Source organism: Littorina saxatilis, linkage group LG1 (genome assembly GCF_037325665.1).
Source record: "Littorina saxatilis isolate snail1 linkage group LG1, US_GU_Lsax_2.0, whole genome shotgun sequence".
NCBI lineage: Eukaryota > Metazoa > Mollusca > Gastropoda > Littorinimorpha > Littorinidae > Littorina > Littorina saxatilis.
The window spans coordinates 3646741-3669048 of record NC_090245.1 but is presented as its reverse complement, the minus strand read 5'-3'; the positions used below and the strand labels follow the sequence as shown (position 1 = coordinate 3669048).

Here is a 22308-nt window from a genome sequence, read left to right as displayed (position 1 = left end):
TCATGAAGAAAAAGAGAGCATGACAGGAAAGAGGAACCAAAAATCTACCTAACAGCAAACTAGAAAGCTCCTGCGGTTCCAAAAACAGGAGGGGCCTTTAATTTCATAACCGCAGTGCCCCACTGCGGGAGACAATAAAAATAAAATGCACACGATGCAGTTCAGTAATGATAATGCTCTAATAAAACGAAATCAGAACAGAAAAACTTCTTTCCTGCTGTTAAAAATATGACCACTTGTGTCCTACTAGATAAAATCAAAAGAAACAGGCTGTCCAGTCCTATGTTCAAAAATGACCAGTCGAGTTGGGTGATAAATGCAATGTTATATCATTCTCCAAATTGTAAATGGTATGAGTTATACTTGACGGAATCTAAAAACACAGTCCAGTCCTACAATGTTAAAGAATGACCAGTGAATTCAGGTGATAGTAATGTAACTTGCAAATGGTATGAAATGCGTGGTTTTCAACATGTCTCTTCTGGCCAGAGGCATTTCAAAGAGAATGAGATCCATCAGCGATTGCTGGATGACTGCGTCCGTCAGTGATCCATCAGGGATTGCTGGATGACTGCGTCCGTCAGTGATCTATCAGCGATTGCTGGATGACTGCGTCCGTCAGTGATCCATCAGCGATTGCTGGATGACTGCGTCCGTCAGTGATCCATCAGCGATTGCTGGATGACTGCGTCCGTCAGTGATCCATCAGCGATTGCTGGATGACTGCGTCCGTCAGTGATCTATCAGCAATTGCTGGATGACTGCGTCCGTCAGTGATCCATCAGCGATTGCTGGATGACTGCGTTCGTCAGTGATCCATCAGCGATTGCTGGATGACTGCGTCCGTCAGTGATCCATCAGCGATTGCTGGATGACTGCGTCCGTCAGTGATCTATCAGCGATTGCTGGATGACTGCGTCCGTCAGTGATCCATCAGCGATTGCTGGATGACTGCGTTCGTCAGTGATCCATCAGCGATTGCTGGATGACTGCGTCCGTCAGTGATCCATCAGCGATTGCTGGATGACTAACCCTAACCTTAACCCAGCTACTACAGCAACTTTTATAACGCACAAAAACTGGACAGGACGCACACTGAAATTAATTGACATCTTTTCTCTTCAAAGTTAGTTAGTTAGTTAGTTGTTGCTTTTTGGGTCCAGTGGACCATACAGGCCAAATGAGGACCCCTCTCTTCAAAGTCCTGGCATATAACCACGTCATGTCCCAAATAGACAAGTCCTGGCATATAACCACGTCATGTCCCAAATAGACAAGTCCTGGCATATAACCACGTCATGTCCCAAATAGACAAGTCCTGGCATATAACCACGTCATGTCCCAAATAGACAAGTCCTGGCATATAACCACGTCATGTCCCAAATAGACAAGTCCTGGCATATAACCATGTCATGTCCCAAATAGACAAGTTCTGGGGACACAAAAACCAAGTTAGCGTAGCGTAGCTCTTTAAAGTCTGTGGGGTCTGCAAGACTGCTTGATGCAGATTAAGTTGATTCCTTTCATTCAGTGACGGGGTTAATGGATTTTATTTTTAGGCGGTTACAAACTGCATGCATAACATTTCATATATATGTCAATAATATAACATATCACTGATATCCAGCAATCGCAATCACCCCCCCCGTACGGCTCAAACTGATGCAGTAATGTATCGGTCCTCAGTTCCAACAACTGACAAAGTTTTGGTCCAGCAACTTGCCATTTCACACAAACGTTTCAACATGTTCAGTTATCAATACTCTTTCCTCAAAAAGTCTAGCAATCTAAATAATTCACAAAGCTCAAAAGCTAAAGAGTAAGACAATAGTGAAAAGCAAAGATTTGTACAAGCAGTACAATCAGTACAATCAGTACAATCAGTACAATCAGTACAAGCAGTACAAGCATATACACCTGTTATTTCACTGTGCATCAGTACTCCATTTCCTACAAAAACTTTCCCACGAATTCCATATGTGTTTGACATTCTGCAAGTTCTGATTTTTTTTCCAAGTCGCAAGCTTAAAAACTTCTGAAGAGAAACTGTTCTTTTCAAGTTGAGCAGAGAGGCCCACAATGCAGCAAAATGCACTCTGCCCAGGATTATATCTGTATCAACCCAGGATTATATCTGTATCAACCCAGGATTATATCTGTATCAACAGTTTGAAATTCCTTTCCATTCTACATTAGTTGTGTTGTAGACCAAAATATGACATTTTACAAAGATCTGTTGATTTTGGTCAAAAACACAAATAACATTTATATATCAATCCATTTTACATAAAATTCCTTTTATTTTTTTTACGATTGAACACACACAAACATGCACTGTTTTGTAAGTCTCAGTCAGCCGCCTAATACAAGTTTTAGTCGGCCTGTGATGTCACATGGCTCAAAGGGAAATCCAGTGTGCAATCCATACATAAGGTAATAATACAGATTACAGTAGAGTAGAATGCAATGAGTTGTTTAAATCATCTTAAGATGATAATATATAATCTGTGCATAACCCCCCTCCCCCCTAAAAATAACATATTTGGATTATCTCTCTTGAGAGCACACAAGCAGCTTGGCAGTAAAAGAAATCACATTGTGTATGGTAGATCTCAGTTCATTTTTAGCATTCAGTTCACTTGTGCAAATTGCACGTAAAATGTGCAAAACCCAACTAATTTGCACTGATAATTTGAGTCTGAAGTACAGCAATGTCCACTATGAACAAAAAGTCGTCAAACCGACAGAACTCAACCGAGATACTTCCACTTCTACTATTGCTTGTGTTATTGAGACTTTTTTCTCAAAGTATTAAATAAGGAAATTAAAACGATTCCATCGCATACATGTCCATAAAATGAAGCTCACGCTCTTCCACTGTACACAAACCACAGCACTTCCTCACCCCCTCCATCTTATCCCCCTCCATCTTATTCCCCTCCATCTTATTCCCCTCCATCTTATCCCCCTCCATCTTACCCCCCTCCATCTTATCCCCCTCCATCTTATCCCCTCCATCTTATCCCCCTCCATCTTATCCCCCTCCATCTTATCCCCCTCCATCTTATCCCCTCCATCTTATCCCCTCCATCTTATCCCCTCCATCTTATCCCCCTCCATCTTATCCCCCTCCATCTTATCCCCCTCCATCTTATCCCCCTCCATCTTATCCCCCTCCATCTTATCCCCCTCCATCTTATCCCCCTCCATCTTATCCCCTCCATCTTACCCCCCTCCATCTTATCCCCCTCCATCTTATCCCCCTCCATCTTATCCCCCTCCATCTTATCCCCCTCCATCTTACCCCCCTCCATCTTACCCCCCTCCATCTTCTCCCCTCCATCTTCTCCCCTCCATCTTTCCCCCTCCATCTGATCCCCCTCCATCTTATCCCCTCCATCTTATCCCCTCCATCTTATCCCCTCCATCTTATCCCCTCCATCTTATCCCCTCCATCTTATCCCCTCCATCTTACCCCCCTCCATCTTATCCCCTCCATCTTATCCCCTCCATCTTATCCCCCCACTTGTCACAGACAAATAAAAAAAGCTTACGCCAATTTTTCATTTTTTGTACAATTGTCAACTGTCCTTGACATACACGATACATCAAAGAGAGAAAGAACAAAAAAGAAGTGATAATACAGTGGAACCCCTTTTATTAGAGCAAGACCACCCAAATTGAAAACTTCCCCATTTTCAGGCCCGATTCCTCAGACTTTCTGCTCGAAATATCTGCAAACCTGCCTCCATTTTAACACTCACTCTTTCTTAAGACCTTGATTTTTTCTCTCAGATTTTCGGTCTTCTTAGAAGAGGGGGTCCAGAGTCTCTGCTCGTAACATGTGCAAATCTACCTTCATTTTTTTCCTCTCACATTTGTTAGTGTTAAAAGAGGGGTTCCACTGTAAAGTAAAGAGTGCGAGCCCTAGGAGTGGTTCTGGGCCTCCTGTCTGTCCAGATTGACGTCGGCCAGACGGCGCATGAAGGGATTGCCGGACAGACACGGAACCTTGGCCGGACTTTCCAGTGAATCCTCGTCACGGTCAACTTCCAGCGTACGCTTCAGCGGCGTCATGATCTTGGGTTCGCCCATGCGAATCATTTTGTTGATCGCCATTAAGTCCTAAAACAGAGAGAAATAAAAACCGTATAAAATCTAATGTGAACAGTCATTCTGGAGAAATAAAAACCGTATAAAATATAATGTGAACAGTCATTCTGGAGAAATAAAAACCGTATAAAATATAATGTGAACAGTCATTCTGGAGAAATAAAAACCGTATAAAATATAATGTGAACAGTCATTCTGGAGAAATAAAAACCGTATAAAATCTAATGTGAACAGTCATTCTGGAGAAATAAAAACCGTATAAAATCTAATGTGAACAGTCATTCTGGAGAAAAAAAAACCATATAAAATATAATGTGAACAGTCATTCTGGAGAAAGAACAGTAGAAAAGCAAAACTTCTTCTCCTTTAGCGGCAGAAAAGCTGAACAAGTTCCCTGGCTTGTGTAAAATGCAGTAAATGACCAGCGCACTTGTCCATCTGTCTTACAGTGTAACTATAAGGAACAAGAAGAGCAAACGCTCGATCGAGTCACTTTCGCAGTTCTGAATATTATATGAGGCATCAGATGGACAGGAAGAAATTGCTATTCACAACACAATGAGTCACGTTCACATAAAATTTGAGCCCGGTCACTTTTATAGTTTCCGAGAAAAGCCCAACGTTAAGTTGTGTGTTGCCGAACAGAAAAGGCTAGTTATCTCCCTTGTTTTTCTGATAACGTTCGTAAAAGGCTACAGATGTAAATACTTTGATGTAAAGAATAATCCTACAAAGTTTCAATCACATCCGATGAACTTTGTCAAAGATATAAAATGTCTAATTTTTCCTTTGACGCTGACCTGTGACCTTGAAAAAGGTCAAAGGTCAACGAAACCATCGTTAAAGTGTAGAGGTCATTGGAGGTCACGACTAAACAAAATATGAGCCCGATCGCTTTGATAGTTTCCGAGAAAAGTCCAACGTTAAGGTGGTGTCTACGGACGGCCGGCCGGCCGGACAGACTAACACTGACCGATTACATAGAGTCACTTTTTCTCAAGTGACTCAATAAAAGGACCTGTCAAATAACGCACTGAGTCAACTGTTGCCATTAGAGCCTCCTTTTGTCTTGATGACAGAGCAGAAAGTTCAACTCTGTTGGTAGAAATCTACATGTAATTCAGTCCCACGCTACGAAGATCTCAACACCTACCCTTGCAGGTGACTTGTTGATGCAGTAGGACATCCCTTTGGGCGTTGTCTTGGTGACGGCTGTCCTGTGCGGAGAGATGTACACCTCGTGCTTGTTGGACACCCTGCGTGGCGACGCCTTGTGGGAACGCATCTGAGGCAAGGGGGACAACTTGGGCTGATCCTGAAAGTGGGGAATCAAAACCGATTATAAGGCAAGAAGATTTGTCTTACAAGGCAAGAAGATTTGTCTTACAAGGCAAGAAGATTTTGTCTTACAAGGCAAGAAGATTTTGTCTTACAAGACAAGAAGATTTGTCTTAAAAGGCAAGAAGATTTGTCTGACAAGGCAAGAACACTTTGTATGTTTCATAATTGTCATTTCTAGAACAATCAGAAAATATGCAAAAGGATGCCTTTTGATTTTCACATGACATCCTTTCAGAAGTTGGTTCACATCAGTAGTGTTGTGCTCATATTCTTGCATGCCTTTGAAGTATGAGTACACATATTTGCTCTTGACTTTATACACAGAGATTTCACTATCAAGCGATTGTGAAATACAAAAGAATTTCTCTCTGATCTTACTCTTAAGAGGAATGAGTTGGTGTTTGAACTGCTTTGTCTTGTGTCCTGTGTCTGCTCTATTTTGTGTGGTACAGCTTATGTCAATTCTTCAAAGGGAGATCATGCCTACGTCAACTTACCCCTGACTGATTTTGCGTTGAGAATTTTAGAGCAAACTTGCGCATCCGGTCTGTAAAAACCTGTAAAAAAAGAAAAGTTACATTGGTAAATCAAGCAATCAATGAGAATTCGTTAAGAAATAGAAAATAACACAGTGCCTTCTGCAAAGGAGTAGCAGTCTTTCAAGTGCCCCCCCACCCCCCCCAACCACATAAAAGTAAGTGAATGATCTCTCAGATTCTGTCACAGAAATAGACAGGTTGGAAATCACACTGTCGGTTTGTATCGGTTGTGAAAGAATTAATGCTCTTGCTTTTACTGAGGCAAACTTTTCTATTAGACATCACAGGCCAGTCTTCAGCGAGGAATAAAAACTAGAGTATTCACTCTTTGACAACCCATAAAAACTAGAGTATTCACTCTTTGACACCCCATAAAAACTAGAGTATTCACTCTTTGACACCCCATAAAAACTAGAGTATTCACTCTTTGACACCCCATAAAAACTAGAGTATTCACTCTTTGACACCCCATAAAAACTAGAGTATTCACTCTATGACACCCCATAAAAACTAGAGTATTCACTCTTTGACACCCCATAAAAACTAGAGTATTCACTCTTTGACAACCCATAAAAACTAGAGTATTCACTCTTTGACAACCCATAAAAACTAGAGTATTCACTCTTTGACACCCCATAAAAACTAGAGTATTCACTCTTTGACACCCCATAAAAACTAGAGTATTCACTCTTTGACACCCCATAAAAACTAGAGTATTCACTCTTTGACAACCCATAAAAACTAGAGTATTCACTCTTTGACACCCCATAAAAACTAGAGTATTCACTCTTTGACAACCCATAAAAACTAGAGTATTCACTCTTTGACAACCCATAAAAACTAGAGTATTCACTCTTTGACACCCCATAAAAACTAGAGTATTCACTCTTTGACACCCCATAAAAACTAGAGTATTCACTCTTTGACAACCCATAAAAACTAGAGTATTCACTCTTTGACAACCCATAAAAACTAGAGTATTCACTCTTTGACAACCCATAAAAACTAGAGTATAGAGTATTCACTCTTTGACAACCCATAAAAACTAGAGTATTCACTCTTTGACACCCCATAAAAACTAGAGTATTCACTCTTTGACAACCCATAAAAACTAGAGTATTCACTCTTTGACAACCCATAAAAACTAGAGTATTCACTCTTTGACAACCCATAAAAACTAGAGTATTCACTCTTTGACAACCCATAAAAACTAGAGTATTCACTCTTTGACAACCCATAAAAACTAAAGTATTCACTCTTTAACACCCCATAAAAACTAGAGTATTCACTCTTTGACAACCCATAAAAACTAGAGTATTCACTCTTTGACACCCCATAAAAACTAGAGTATTCACTCTTTGACACCCCATAAAAACTAGAGTATTCACTCTTTGACACCCCATAAAAACTAGAGTATTCACTCTTTGACAACCCATAAAAACTAAAGTATTCACTCTTTGACACCCCATAAAAACTAGAGTATTCACTCTTTGACAACCCATAAAAACTAGAGTATTCACTCTTTGACAACCCATAAAAACTAGAGTATTCACTCTTTGACACCCCATAAAAACTAGAGTATTCACTCTTTGACAACCCATAAAAACTAAAGTATTCACTCTTTGACACCCCATAAAAACTAGAGTATTCACTCTTTGACAACCCATAAAAACTAAAGTATTCACTCTTTGACACCCCATAAAAACTAGAGTATTCACTCTTTGACAACCCATAAAAACTAGAGTATTCACTCTTTGACACCCCATAAAAACTAGAGTATTCACTCTTTGACACCCCATAAAAACTAGAGTATTCACTCTATGACACCCCATAAAAACTAGAGTATTCACTCTTTGACACCCCATAAAAACTAGAGTATTCACTCTTTGACAACCCATAAAAACTAGAGTATTCACTCTTTGACACCCCATAAAAACTAGAGTATTCACTCTTTGACACCCCATAAAAACTAGAGTATTCACTCTTTGACACCCCATAAAAACTAGAGTATTCACTCTTTGACAACCCATAAAAACTAGAGTATTCACTCTTTGACACCCCATAAAAACTAGAGTATTCACTCTTTGACAACCCATAAAAACTAGAGTATTCACTCTTTGACAACCCATAAAAACTAGAGTATTCACTCTTTGACACCCCATAAAAACTAGAGTATTCACTCTTTGACAACCCATAACAAGAAGGGCAAAGCCCATACGACTCACATGCTTTACACATTTTTCCTACCAAAATACATGTGACCTTGACCCAAGGTCAAGGTCATCCAAGGTCATGCAACACAAAGCTGTTAATTCAAGACATAGGAAGTACAATGGTGCTTATTGGCTCTTTCTACCATGAGATATGGTCACTTTTAGTGGTTCACTACCTTATTTTGGTCACATTTCATAAGGGTCAAAGTGACCTTGACCTTGATCATATGTGACCAAATGTGTCTCATGATGAAAGCATAACATGTGCCCCACATAATTTTTAAGTTTGAAACAGTTATCTTCCATAGTTCAGGGTCAAGGTCACTTCAAAATATGTATACAATCCAACTTTGAAGAGCTCCTGTGACCTTGACCTTGAAGCAAGGTAAACCAAACTGGTATCAAAAGATGGGGCTTACTTTGCCCTATATATCATATATAGGTGAGGTATTGAATCTCAAAAACTTCAGAGAAAATGTGAAAAATGTGAAAAATAGCTGTTTTTTAGGCAACATTTATGGCCCCTGCGACCTTGACCTTGAAGCAAGGTCAAGATGCTATGTATGTTTTTTGGGGCCTTGTCATCATACACCATCTTGCCAAATTTGGTACTGATAGACTGAATAGTGTCCAAGAAATATCCAACGTTAAAGTTTTCCGGACGGACGGACGGACGACTCGGGTGAGTACATAGACTCACTTTTGCTTCGCATGTGAGTCAAAAACTAGAGTATTCACTCTTTGACACCCCATAAAAACTAGAGTATTCACTCTTTGACACCCCATAAAAACTAGAGTATTCATTCTTTGACACCCCATAAAAACTAGAGTATTCACTCTTTGACAACCCATACAAACTAGAGTATTCACTCTTTGACACCCCATAAAAACTAGAGTATTCATTCTTTGACACCCCATAAAAACTAGAGTATTCACTCTTTGACACCCCATAAAAACTAGAGTATTCACTCTTTGACACCCCATAAAAACTAGAGTATTCACTCTTTGACACCCCATAAAAACTAGAGTATTCATTCTTTGACACCCCATAAAAACTAGAGTATTCACTCTTTGACAACCCATAAAAACTAGAGTATTCACTCTTTGACAACCCATAAAAACTAGAGTATTCACTCTTTGACAACCCATAAAAACTAGAGTATTCACTCTTTGACACCCCATAAAAACTAGAGTATTCATTCTTTGACAACCCATAAAAACTAGAGTATTCATTCTTTGACAACCCATAAAAACTAGAGTATTCATTCTTTGACAACCCATAAAAACTAGAGTATTCACTCTTTGACAACCCATAAAAACTAGAGTATTCACTCTTTGACACCCCATAAAAACTAGAGTATTCATTCTTTGACAACCCATAAAAACTAGAGTATTCATTCTTTGACACCCCATAAAAACTAGAGTATTCATTCTTTGACAACCCATAAAAACTAGAGTATTCATTCTTTGACAACCCATAAAAACCCGACAGAGTTATCCCGGAGTTTGTTTCTTCCAACTCACCATGTTGTAGAACTGAATGAGATCGCCCCTCTCCTCTGTGTTGAAGTCGAAGGCTCCCCCCGGTCCCCCCAGTCGGGTGGGGGTGGGGGGCTGGCTGTTGGGCTGGGGGACAGGCAGGGTGGACGAGGATCGCATGTTGGCCAGTGTTTCTGACCTCCCTGAAATAAACATAAAGATGTCACTGTTGACTGCATGGGTGGGAGCCCAAAATTGTTCCAAGACTGAACTTTTTTTAAGGCCGGGGTCCAGGGGCCGCCAAGGCCCCGGCGGGGTCCAGGGGCAGCGCCCTGGTGGGGGGTCCAGGGGGGCGAAGGCCCCCGGCCGAAAACGAATTTTATGAATTTAAAAGGGTTTCTCTGGCCTCTCCTGAGTTTAATTCTGATAAATAAGAACCTTGTTGGAGATACAAAAAGTAACAAAAACTAAAAATTTTAGGGACCTGGCAAGCATTAGAAACAACAAAAAGTGCACTATCAGTCCATTTGGCATAACACAGTATGAGATGACTATCAATGAGGGCGCAAAAAAAACAAAAAACAAAAAAAATTGTCAAAATTTCTCTGAGACGGAAATCCGTCTGAGACGGAGGAACTCCCACCCATGTGACTGCTTCCTTGCTTGTGTACAGAAAGAGGCCAGCATTTTTGTTTTACTAAGATTCCTCAAAATCAAAACTTGTTCATGCATCTGTTTTACACATTCACTCTTTGAAAAATAATCATGGCTTTGGAAAAAAACTCATGGCATAATATTTTAAATTTTCCCCCAAAATTAAGTGCGACTTAAAAAAAAATCTCATTGGACAGACACTTTGCATCCTTGCATGACCGACAACAAACCATAGCCTTCAGAAAATTGATGTTAAAAAGATAATCTGCACCGCTCCATTACAAGCAACAACTTATTAGAATTAAAAAAATTCCTGTTACAGAAAAAACCAACTTTTAATAACCCTCAATTGAAGACTCACTCCATTTTAAGACCTTAATTTTCAGATTTTATATTTGTAAATACACCCCCATTTTAAGACTCGCTCCATTTTAAGACTCGCTCCATTTTAAGACCCGATTTTCTCAGATTTCTGAAGGTCTTAAAAGGGAGGTTCCACTGTATAACACTTTGCCCCATTCTTTCACCAGCAAATCAAGATCACAAAGCAACTGGTAAGGAACCAGGACTTACTGCGTTCCCTCTCCCCCCTGCTGTTGTCGTCGTTGGTGGGTGTGGACGAGCGACTCGTGGCGCTACCGTTGCTGCTACCTGAAGTGTGCCGCTTGCGTCCCGTGAGCAACACGCTGCGATACACCTGGCAACAGATCAATTGAAACCACAAATGTTACTGTACTCTAGCCATGGAATCAAGTTTTTCAAGCACAATGGAACCTTCTTTTAACACTCCCTGTTTTCAGACCACTCCCTTGTAAGACTCTAGTCTTCCACATCTGTACATTCTCTCCCTTGTAAGACTCTAGTCTTCCACATCTGTACATTCTCTCCCTTGTAAGACTCTAGTCTTCCACATCTGTACATTCTCTCCCTTGTAAGACTCTAGTCTTCCACATCTGTACATTCTCTCCCTTGTAAGACTCTAGTCTTCCACATCTGTACTGTACATTCTCTCCCTTGTAAGACTCTAGTCTTCCACATCGGTACATTCTCTCCCTTATAAGACTCTAGTCTTCCACATCTGTAAATTCACCTCCATTTTAGGACTCCCTCCCTTGTAAGACCTGGTTGTCTCCCTTTTTTTTTGTGGTAAAGGTTTTGAAAGGGTATCACTGTAGATTTTTAAAATTTTGTTTGTGGTACAAGGGGAGCTAAACAAGGAAACTGCATAGTATCAACCAGCCTTTTCATTTGTTGTTTGTGGTACATTGGGAGCTAAACAAGGAAACTGCATAGTATCAAACAGCCTTTTCATTTGTTGTTGTGGTTGTTATTGACTTCACTTTTCTGGAGAGGAGCCAAATGCAAATGTCTGCAGCACAGCATTTTACGGTTTTCAACGGTAGCTCTTCACCCCCCCCCCCCCCCCCCCCCCACATGACTCTGTGCCTGGGGCTGGAATCGGTAGCACTTCATGTCACACACACCCCTCAACACCCCACCCCCCCCTCCCCCCCCCCTACTCACATGACTCTGTGCCTGGGGCTGGAAGCGGTAGCACTTCATGATGTCCTGGAAGTTGAGCGGCCTCTCCGTGACCTTGGCCATGATGTAGACGGCACACATGAGCAGCTGGTCCAGGTGGCGGTCGCACATCAGGTCGGTGCACTGGGTCAACGCGTGCTCGAAGCACGTCCACATCTTGCTGCGAAGGTCCTCGTCCTGTACCAGCAGCTGGTCGCACAGCTCGCGCAGTCTCACGCCAGCTAGATGGTACACCTGTCACAAAGAGAGAGTTAAGGATCTTCTAGCGAGAGAAGTGATTCCCAAGATGATTTTCCTGATATGCACAGCAACCTCGAAGAATAAAATGTGCCCCTGAGCTAAACGAAAGAGGCTTTTAACTGTACGGTGGAACCCCTTTTTAAGATCCCCCAATTTAAGACTCCCTCTCTTTTAAGACCTTGTTTTGTCACACCTTGTTTTGTCACACCTTGTTTTGTCACACTTTCTGTGCTGAACCTCATGTTGTTTTGTGGGTTTTTTTTATAATCAATTTCGTATGTCTTTAAGCCTTGCAATGCTTACCTTCCTGAAGAAGAGAGCGAGAGAGCCAGTCTTCTTAGGCTTGATGGACTTACCTTCCTGAAGAAGAGAGCGAGAGAGCCAGTCTTCTTCGGCTTGATGGACTTCTTGGGGGACCGTGTGACTGTGGCTGTGATGTTCCCCAAACCTCCCGGAGCTTGCAGCATGTTCATCGGTATCAAAATCTGCAACACATAAAAAACAAACGAAATTTATTTCTGAAGATACGTCTTATGCAGCTAGAGAAAACACCAGACATGGAAGGGAAGAGTTGAAAACCAGTAATAATACCAATGTCTTTTATGGGTAACTAAACACTCAAAGGAATTACTTGTCAAGGGTGTTTGTAAGAGAATCACTTTTTTCTACACTTGTTTCGTTTAAAAGCAAATGATTGACTGACAAGGATAAAATACCAATCTATGTTTGAAAGAAAACTATATAATTGTGAGAAGACAAGTTGAATCTTCTTCCCAAATAGCATTCCGATATCTTTCACAAAAAAACATATTTTCTGAAAACCCAACACTACATCAGTGCACAACACAAAACCCTGAGCTGGGCGGGGAAATAGCTAAAGTGGCAGCGGCTCTCGCTTCAAAACCAATTGTCGCTATCCCCAAGTTCGGAGAGGGATTTATTTCCCAGTCAACTTTGTGCAGACTCTTCTCGGTGTCCGAACACCCCAGTGTGCACACATGTGCACGATAAAGAACCCAAGTTCACAGCGAAAGTGTCAGGGCTTGGAAACGTGAACACACACATGCAGGAAAAGAATAATAAATGGGCAGCACCGTACTGCATGGCAGCTCGCTTTCCCCAGAGAGAAAGCAGCCCAAATCTCCATGAGGGTAACCTCACTGGACTATATACAAATCTTATCCTCCTCCTCTTCCAGCATCTAACAAGCACCCACCTGTCTGCCGTCGCTGGTGACAGCCATGATGGTCTGGGGTGTCCCCTGCTGCACAGCGCTGCGTGTACCTGCCGCAACAGTGTCGCCCATGCCGGCATTGAGCTGCTTGATGAGCACCGACTCTGCTGGCTTGCTGACGGTGGTGTTGGACTGGAACAGTCGGCGCTTGGCGCTGCCTGGCTGCGGGGAGCTGAAGATATCGGCTGCTGAGAGGCCTGTGGGGGAACAGGAGGGGTCTGGAGAGGAACACAGAATGCTATGAGCACAAATTCAGTTTCAAGCATACTCACACACTCATACACAATTATATGTTTACCTACAAATTATCCTAGCGTAACCAACATGCACTGTCGCCAACAGAAGAACTTTCACGCGTTAAACAGTTAGCTGCAATGGACTTTATCGTCGCAACACTCCTATTTCAATTATTGTGGTTTTGGAACTTCTTCTTCTTCGCACGACGTGTGGTTTTGGAACTAAAACAATAGTAAGCTCCCTTATTATGTTGCCCTTGTGGTGATAAACCTCATAGCTCCAACTGCTTTCTAAAGTGAAGAAAAGTTCTTCAGAAAAAAACTTGTATCTTCATTTCTTGGAAGTGAGCAGCAAAATAACCCGCTCAAGTTAAACTTACAAGCTTTTCGTTCCACATTTTGACGGAAACTATGTCATAATATAAAAGATACGGGGTGTACCTTTAGGTAGGATGGAGCGTGCTTGAGGTCTGGGGGTAAAGCCCTCCGACACTAGGGATCGAACCCTGGGGTGCTGTGCTGGGGACGTGGTCACCGCTGTCACACGCGGCTCAGCGGGCTGTGTGGATGGCGTCACCTACATGAAACACATCATCCACAAGTCAATCATCAACTTCAAGCTGTACTGCCTATAAAAGTACTTTTTGAAATCAAACCAACCGGCATTACGGGCAGTAAGTAAGTCCCCCTAAATGGCAGGGAAAAAAAGTCCATACTTGTGAAAACTAGCTCTTGCAAAAATCTGAGTGTGCCTGGGAGCTGCAGCCCATGAACACAGAAGAAGGGATACGTAGGAAGAACCACTCACGTCTTCGCACGACGGAACGGAGGTGCACTCCTTGATGGCGTCCCACAGCGGCGACTGACTGCGCCACGCGAAGCACTCCAGGATGCTCTCCTCGATCTGCACAGACACACACCTTCACATTCAGTTAATGCTAGGATTTCCACAACTCTCTGCTATGTGTTTCTCAATGGTGTTTTGTCACACAACGTAGCACTCAATGCTAGGCGTTCCACAACTCCCAACTGTCTGATTCTGAATGGTGTTTTGTCACACAACATAATACTTAAGTCTTTATGTCTATTATGCGAGGTATTTCACAACTTCCAACTACCTGCAGCATACTACGCTGAAAGTATATGCTGAAAGCATAACACAGACCTGTTTACCCTAAACCTGAGGCAAGAGTACTTTTTCAAAAAGTCGAGTGTATTTTTCAAAAAGTTGGTGTACTTTGCAAGCAAAGCCATATGGGCTAGGGAAAACGTACGCGTGGGTGCAAACATGTTTGTGTAAGAATAGCATGTCTTGTGAACATCTTCAGAATTTAACTCCTTCCGATACAACAGGGATAAAACAATTTTTTTTACCTGTCAGTTTATAGCATTATAACCAGTGTCTTCCAAACAGATTGATAATGAAAAGATGAAGTTCGTGAAATAACATCTGCGGTTGACAGTGGCAAGTTCATTTTTACAATCATCTCAGAAAACATTGCTTCAGCACGGACTACAGCCTTTTCTTCTGGCAGGATTTGCTTTGCGGGAATGAATTTCATAAATTCCTTGGCAGCTTTCAGCGGATTTCTTTGCAGCAACCTTGTCCATGTGAGTTTTGGAACTGCAGTGTCGTTCGATGTCATATTTCCCAGCATGGGCAACGGAGAAATCTGATTTACAATACTTGCAGTGTGCATGACTTTTTCCCATAGTAGACTCCACAATTCCTGGCTCTTTCTTATATTTCTCCAAGGAAATCTGCTGATTCTGCTGTTTAGACTTGGTACAGTCATCCGAAACTGGCACATTTTACCGCTTTATTTTGCCACTATTGTCCAGAAGATCGTACGTGCCAACAACTGAACAAGGTTTCCACAGCTGAAGACTCGCTGTCATGGTTATCTCCCTTCAACCGAAACCAGTATCAGTTGTACCATCCCGTAATCAACACACCAAGACCGGAAAACGTATTCTAGACTTTTTCTTATGCGTATTTTGTGCGTGTGTCGCGTATTTGCGTACTGATAATAATTTGGCGTACAAAATACGCCCAAATCGTACTGGTAAACAGGTCTGCATAACAGTTGGCAGCTCTACACCAACCGACAGAAAAATATCATGCCAGGAAAAGTTCCACAGGAACTGCCATCAAAACGGCCTAAATAACCTTCACTCACTCAGAGACAGGCAACAACCTCATTTCCGGTGTGAGGTTCACCGTCCTACTGACTGAATCTCTCTTCTTTCTGTACGTGACGTCACTTCCACTGTGTCAATTCCAGAACTCAATGGAACCACACAACCCCCTTATCTCATTACCGTTGACAGCTGAAAAATCACTGCTGATACTTCCCAGGAGAAAAATATGACATCTCCGACTTCAAATTATTCTTTTAATGGAACCTGCCCAAAAAGCTTCAAGTTAGTGGAGGGAAATAAAGAAGATAGTTACGTGGTTCAGATGCTTGACGACGTCCCTTGATAACCCTTCCTCAGCCCGGATCATGATTTCTATCACCTTGTAGAAGTGGTATGGCAACATTTCAAAAATGTCCACTATCCATGGAAACATTCTGCAAAGCACAAATGAAAAAATCAACCATGATGAAACCTGAGGAATTTAACCATGACAATGAGAGGAACTCAATAGAGAAACAAAGAACAAATGTACGAATGTTATAAAAATTGGTGACTCCTGTACTTGGAAAAATCACTGGAGAATCACAGGGCAAAAACATTTTAAGCACTTATTCAATTCTGTAGGACAGCAAAAGATAATAACAGTGCACATTAGAGAATATAAACATGATATAAAACTAGATGACCGCTGTACTTGTAAAATCACTACAGGGTGATAGGGCAAAATACTTTTTGATTCTTTAGGAGGGCAAAAGAGGGGGGGGGGGGGGTGTCTTAAAAGGGGGTTCTACTGTATCTCCATTGTAAGACGCCCTCCTCTTTCAAACCTGACTTTCACGGATTTCTAAAAATGGGCTAACCTCTGCGAGTTGTAGGAAAAGATGACGATCTCCAGACAGCAGGCCAGCAGTGAGCGGTGGAACAGGTCGTGACTCAACAAGCCCTGCACAGACACAGACAACAACACATGAAAGATGACGATCTCCAGACAGCAGTGAGCGGTGGAACAGGTCGTGACTCAACAAGCCCTGCACAGACACAGACAACAACACATGAAAGATGACGATCTCCAGACAGCAGTGAGCGGTGGAACAGGTCGTGACTCAGCAATCCCTGCACAGACACGTTTAACAACACATGAATGATTCATCTCAATCCTCCAAAAATCCACCCCCAAAACAGAGCCAAATACATAAGCATGTACAACATCTAAACAAAATACCAACATAGCACAAGACAATAGCAGGTGGAAATGACAGAGAATATGGCACCTTCAACAGCCAGGAGAACCAAAGGGACAGCTACTTCACATACATCAACATTCTTTTGAAGGTGACACAGTTGCTCCCAGTCTCACTCAACACCACCCAATAACACCACCCACCCCCCCCCCCCCCCCCCCTAACAAAAAGGAATGAAAATGCTGAGAGAGCAGAAACATGAACATTCTTTTAAAGATGACACTGTTGCTCCTACAATACAGTGGAACCTGCCTTTTAAGACCATACTTTTTCAGAGTTTCTGTTCATTACCTCTGTAAATTTACCTCCATTTTAAGATTCCCCCTTTTTTAAGACCTAATTTTCTCAGATTTTTGGAGGTCTTCACATGGAGGTTCCACTGTACCCCTCAATAACTCCCCCCCCCCCCCCTCAATAACACCCCCCCCCCTCCCACAAACCACTGTGATAAAGACATCCACACCACATACCGTGAGATCAATTTTCTCTTTGGGATCCTTCCCCGATGAAGACAGACGTCTTTTCTCCGTCATGACGATGGAGTCCAGTGCCTTGAAATACAGGCTCTCCCCCAGCTGAAGTCTCTTACGCGCAAAGTCTATGTGAGCCCCGGGGTGAAAATCTGATGGCTGAAACACACACGTGAAATAAGAAGTCAGAATAAATGGCGGGGTAAAAACGGTCAAATACGTAAAAACCCACTCGTGCACAAAAACATGAATGGACGTGGGAATTTCAGCCCATGAACGCACAAGAAGTCAGAAAAATATGAGAAATCTCTAAACAGCATGTGAGACCCAAACAGACAAAAAAAAGTGAAAAGTGGCACCATTAAAACCACGGTTTTGTATTTTTTGCGATTTCATGAAAAGTATGCAAGCAAAGCAACCGAGAATGCATCACATTTTCTTGACTAAAATTATCTTTACTTAACCTTTGAGCCTGACTTCTCACTTACCGCATGTAAATCATGCAAATCAGAAATATTTGTGACAAAACCCAGCCAGTCAGTACACATACTGACCTGAACATAATGCATGCAGAACGTCTCTCCCATCTCTTTCACTCTGGCCACCACTTCCTCACGTACTGACCTGAACATAATGCATGCAGAACGTCTCTCCCATCTCTTTCACTCTGGCGACCACTTCCTCACGTACTGACCTGAACATAATGCATGCAGAACGTCTCTCCCATCTCTTTCACTCTGGCGACCACGTCCTCACGTACTGACCTGAACATAATGCATGCAGAACGTCTCTCCCATCTCTTTCACTCTGGCCACCACTTCCTCACAGGGATTTTTGCTGCAGTTCCTGCAAAACAGACACAACAATGAAAACATTTTGCAATGATTGCAGTTTATCTGTTTCAGATTTCTTAGCAACACAACAAGTTGCACCAGAAGATCAACTCTGTCTACTCGCACATTTGGTTTTACAATAAGCCTTTGTTCATCTCAATGACATACAAGTGTAGTAAAACTGACTCCAGTTTGCCAACAAGACTGGTCCGTTTCATAGCAACCCAACCCTCACCCAATTATGACTGCAAAAACACCGAAAGACATTCTATTCACTCAGCCTGAACAGATACTGAAAAAGCCTTACAGCTGATACTACCAGTCACAGCTAAACCCATTTCTCGGAAAAACTAAATGATTTGAAAGATTCTTTAAAGCATCAACACATGTATGCCTTCCTTCTCTGAAGCTTAGCTTGCACAAAAATAAACAGTAGGTGATCAAAAGTACCCAAAGAGAAAATATAGCATGAAGGCAACAAATTGTAAACACTCACTTGAACTCTTCCAGTAAGTAATCCGAAGGGCAAGTCTTTCGCCCCGACAGCAAGGCCTGGAGGCGACTGACGCTCTGAGTTGCCGTGGAGACGGGCGTCACCTGACACTGGTCCTTGTCCTTCAGGTAGCGACGACCAGTCAGTGGTGTGGCCGGGGCCAGGCTGCGCGTCTGTAAGGCACAAAACACTGCGGTCACCAACTTAAATGTACTGGTCAACATTACAAGTAAGACCGGGCACAGTGGCCTAGAGGATAACACATTGGCCTCGTATGCGGAACGTCGTGGGTTCAAATCCCGGCCGCAACTGCTGGGTTAAGGGTGGAGATTTGTCCAATCTCCCAGGTCAACTTATGTGCAGACCTGCTAGTGCCTTATCCCCCTTCGTGTGTACACGCAAGCACAAGACCAAGTGCGCACGGAAAAGATCCTGTAATCCATGTCTGAGTTTGGTGGGTTATAGAAATACAAATATACCCAGCATGCATCCCTCAAAAACGGTAAAAAAGGTGAACGTGAACGAAGAAATGTATGGCCCCACACTTTGAGACCCCCCCTTTTAAGACCTTATTTTTGCTTGATTTCCTGTTCATGTCTGGATTGTTGGAGGTCTTTCACTGGAGGGAAGGGGTTTGACTGTACAGCCCCAGACAACGTCTATTTGATGGCCATGCCAAGAATCAATACATCTGTAAACTTCCAGGCAGAAACAGTCAGAGAGAAAATAAACCCAACTTCTACTTTTCTTTAACCGCTCAGGCTACATATTTGACTGTAAACAAAACAAAACATCAGAAGACAAAAGATGGTTCTTCTTACATGTAACTTTTCTTTGGTCTTTTTCACATTGTTTTGTCTTCTCTTCTCTAAACAACAATACATATTACATCCACAATACATATTACATCCACAATACATATAAATCCACAAAGCAGAACTAGTTACACAGTTCTGTTGTGAACCAAGCACAGAAGCATCTGGAAGAGCAATTGAGTACAAACAAAATAAATGTCACAGCAGAGGAATGTAAAACAATATCTTCTCAATGCAGAACTAACGACAAAGTTCTGTCTTGAAACAAGCACAAAAACACATGGAAGAGCAACTGAATACAAAGAAAAGAACCATAAATAAAGAAAAGAATGCAAAATGACATCTTTACTGCACACGCCTACATTTCCTTTTCATTCCAGAAAAGGGCAAGGTACCCTAACCTTTCGTGTCGTGCACACTCCTTGACAGTTAACATTTTTTTTTAAAGAACAAGCCAACAAACTTTCCACTTTGCAAGCTGATCCATTATCTCAAATTAAATCAAAGCACTGCGTACCCTTGCGCACCCCCCCCCCCCCCCCCCTTCAGTTGAAATGCCCCATCCTCCAGTCTCACTCTGCTTAGACTCCAACATGAGAACGCAAGTCTGCAATCCATTCTTTGACAAGCTACTATGAAACAAACTACCCACAGAAACTTCTTTTGAAACCAAGTTCTCTTTGGCTTCAATCTCAAACTGTACTCTTTCCCTGCAGGTTTCGTCATTCCTCCTTTCATGGGGTCAAGGCCAAAACTTCCACCACCACTCGACAGGAAGTTAGCCCTCTTGAGCACTTCACATCACACAGCTCTATTCTCTTTCTTTCTTCTCTTTTTTTTCGTCCTTTGAATTCTGTTGTCAGACTCAAGCTTTTTTCTTCCAGGCACCTTATTTGTCTGCCGAAACAGCTACCCATGTGGAATGAACACAGTGGAACCCCCCTTTTAAGACCTCCAAAAATCGGAGAAAATCAGGTCTTAAAAAGGAGGGAGTCTTAACACTATTGTGACTAGCATTGCCACGGCGTTAACGTCCTGCCTGCCCAAGCTTGCCACCAAGAAACTTCCCAAAAAACAGTAACTGTAAAGAAATCTGTCTAGCAAGCTTGAATTAAGTCCAATCACCACCAAATTTTGTGTACTAATTAAAAAATGGATGCCCAGTTCAGTCGTGCTATTTATAAGTTTGTCACGCGATTTGTTTTAGCAAAGGGGGGGTGAAAGGGGGATAATTTGTGTTTTTTAACGTTTTTTTGTGTGTGTTTTCTTTTCCACTGCTTTTTTAAAAGTTATTTTTTAACAGAAAGTATTATAAATAATTTTATAACCAAACAAGGTGTAAAACCTATGAATTAGCTGAAATATTGTTAAAATTCTACACAGAAATAAGGAGACAGTACAAAGAAAAAAACAAGCAAATCCCGCATTCACTCACAGCATCCTGACTCAAATGAAACAAAACTGTGACACTCACCAAATGATGTCTAGGTAATCCATATTGAATATAAGTCACATTTTCACAACAAAGTCCCAACTGTACACCTATGAACATTTCCAAAAGGATTAGGAGGCTCCAGCCATCCATTGTTATCAGTGCTGCCACGCCCCCCTTGCAACCACACAATTCGAAGATCCATGCAGTACCACCCTACCACGTGTAGTTTGCCGACTCATACTAGCAACAACAGGACTGTTTCTTCCTCAATATCACTGCTATTATCGCTTTCTTGAGGCCAAAACAACACGTCGGAATCATGATCTACAGGATCCTCAAGATCCAACATCCGGAGAATCTCCTCCCGTGACAAGGCTCGCCTTCGATTCATTTTTTTTGTTCGAAAAAACCACTCAAATCTTCTCTAATTTGCACATGGCGGAGAGCAAGTCACGTGTATCAAGGGAAACAACTCAATTTATTGCAAGCTTCAAAAACCGGGAAGCAATCACGAGTCGTGTACCTTGTATGTCTGTTACTAAAATAGTCACTTCCCGTCCGTGGGCGTATCAGCGCTGTTACTACTCTAGTCACCTCCCGTCGCGAAAGTGTTAAAATGGGGGTAACTTTACACAGGTTATGAACAGAAAGTCTGAGTAAACAGGGTCTTAAAAGGGAGGAAGTCTTAAATTGCATGGGTGGGAGCCCAAAATTGTTCCAAGACTGAACTTTTTTTAAGGCCGGGGTCCAGGGGCCGCCAAGGCCCCGGCGGGGTCCAGGGGCAGCGCCCTGGTGGGGGGTCCAGGGGGGCGAAGGCCCCCGGCCGAAAACGAATTTTATGAATTTAAAAGGGTTTCTCTGGCCTCTCCTGAGTTTAATTCTGATAAATAAGAACCTTGTTGGAGATACAAAAAGTAACAAAAACTAAAAATTTTAGGGACCTGGCAAGCATTAGAAACAACAAAAAGTGCACTATCAGTCCATTTGGCATAACACAGTATGAGATGACTATCAATGAGGGCGCAAAAAAAACAAAAAACAAAAAAAATTGTCAAAATTTCTCTGAGACGGAAATCCGTCTGAGACGGAGGAACTCCCACCCATGAAATTGGGGGGTTCTACTGTATCTCACATTGAAAACAAAAAGTCCTTCAAGTTTAGCTTAAGGGCAAATCTAAGAGGAAAATATTAGCTGCTATTTGCCTGTTGTTTGAAGAATGTTAAAAGAGGAAGCAGGGTTTTTGTGTGCTGCTATCCCCCTTCTCATTAACTTTAGAATAACTTAAAC

General features: G+C 42.1%; 1 protein-coding gene across 1 annotated transcript in view; it reads right to left on the bottom strand.

Annotated features, from left to right (window-relative positions):
* Positions 1-3498: 3498 nt before the first annotated feature.
* The window catches only part of LOC138959549 (retinoblastoma-like protein 1), a 42832-nt gene continuing 24022 nt past the window's right edge, over positions 3499-22308 (bottom strand). Inside the window, exons 9-23 of the mRNA XM_070331073.1 lie at positions 18774-18943; positions 18209-18290; positions 17445-17603; positions 16594-16676; positions 16047-16167; positions 14400-14495; positions 14033-14168; positions 13338-13573; positions 12478-12606; positions 11864-12115; positions 10913-11036; positions 9731-9888; positions 5952-6011; positions 5267-5428; positions 3499-4125 (exon numbers count right to left, since the gene is read on the bottom strand). Of these exons, the coding sequence (XP_070187174.1) occupies positions 3928-4125; positions 5267-5428; positions 5952-6011; positions 9731-9888; positions 10913-11036; positions 11864-12115; positions 12478-12606; positions 13338-13573; positions 14033-14168; positions 14400-14495; positions 16047-16167; positions 16594-16676; positions 17445-17603; positions 18209-18290; positions 18774-18943 (2166 nt within the window). The 3' untranslated portion in view covers positions 3499-3927. The remainder of the gene's footprint in view (positions 4126-5266; positions 5429-5951; positions 6012-9730; positions 9889-10912; positions 11037-11863; positions 12116-12477; positions 12607-13337; positions 13574-14032; positions 14169-14399; positions 14496-16046; positions 16168-16593; positions 16677-17444; positions 17604-18208; positions 18291-18773; positions 18944-22308) is intronic.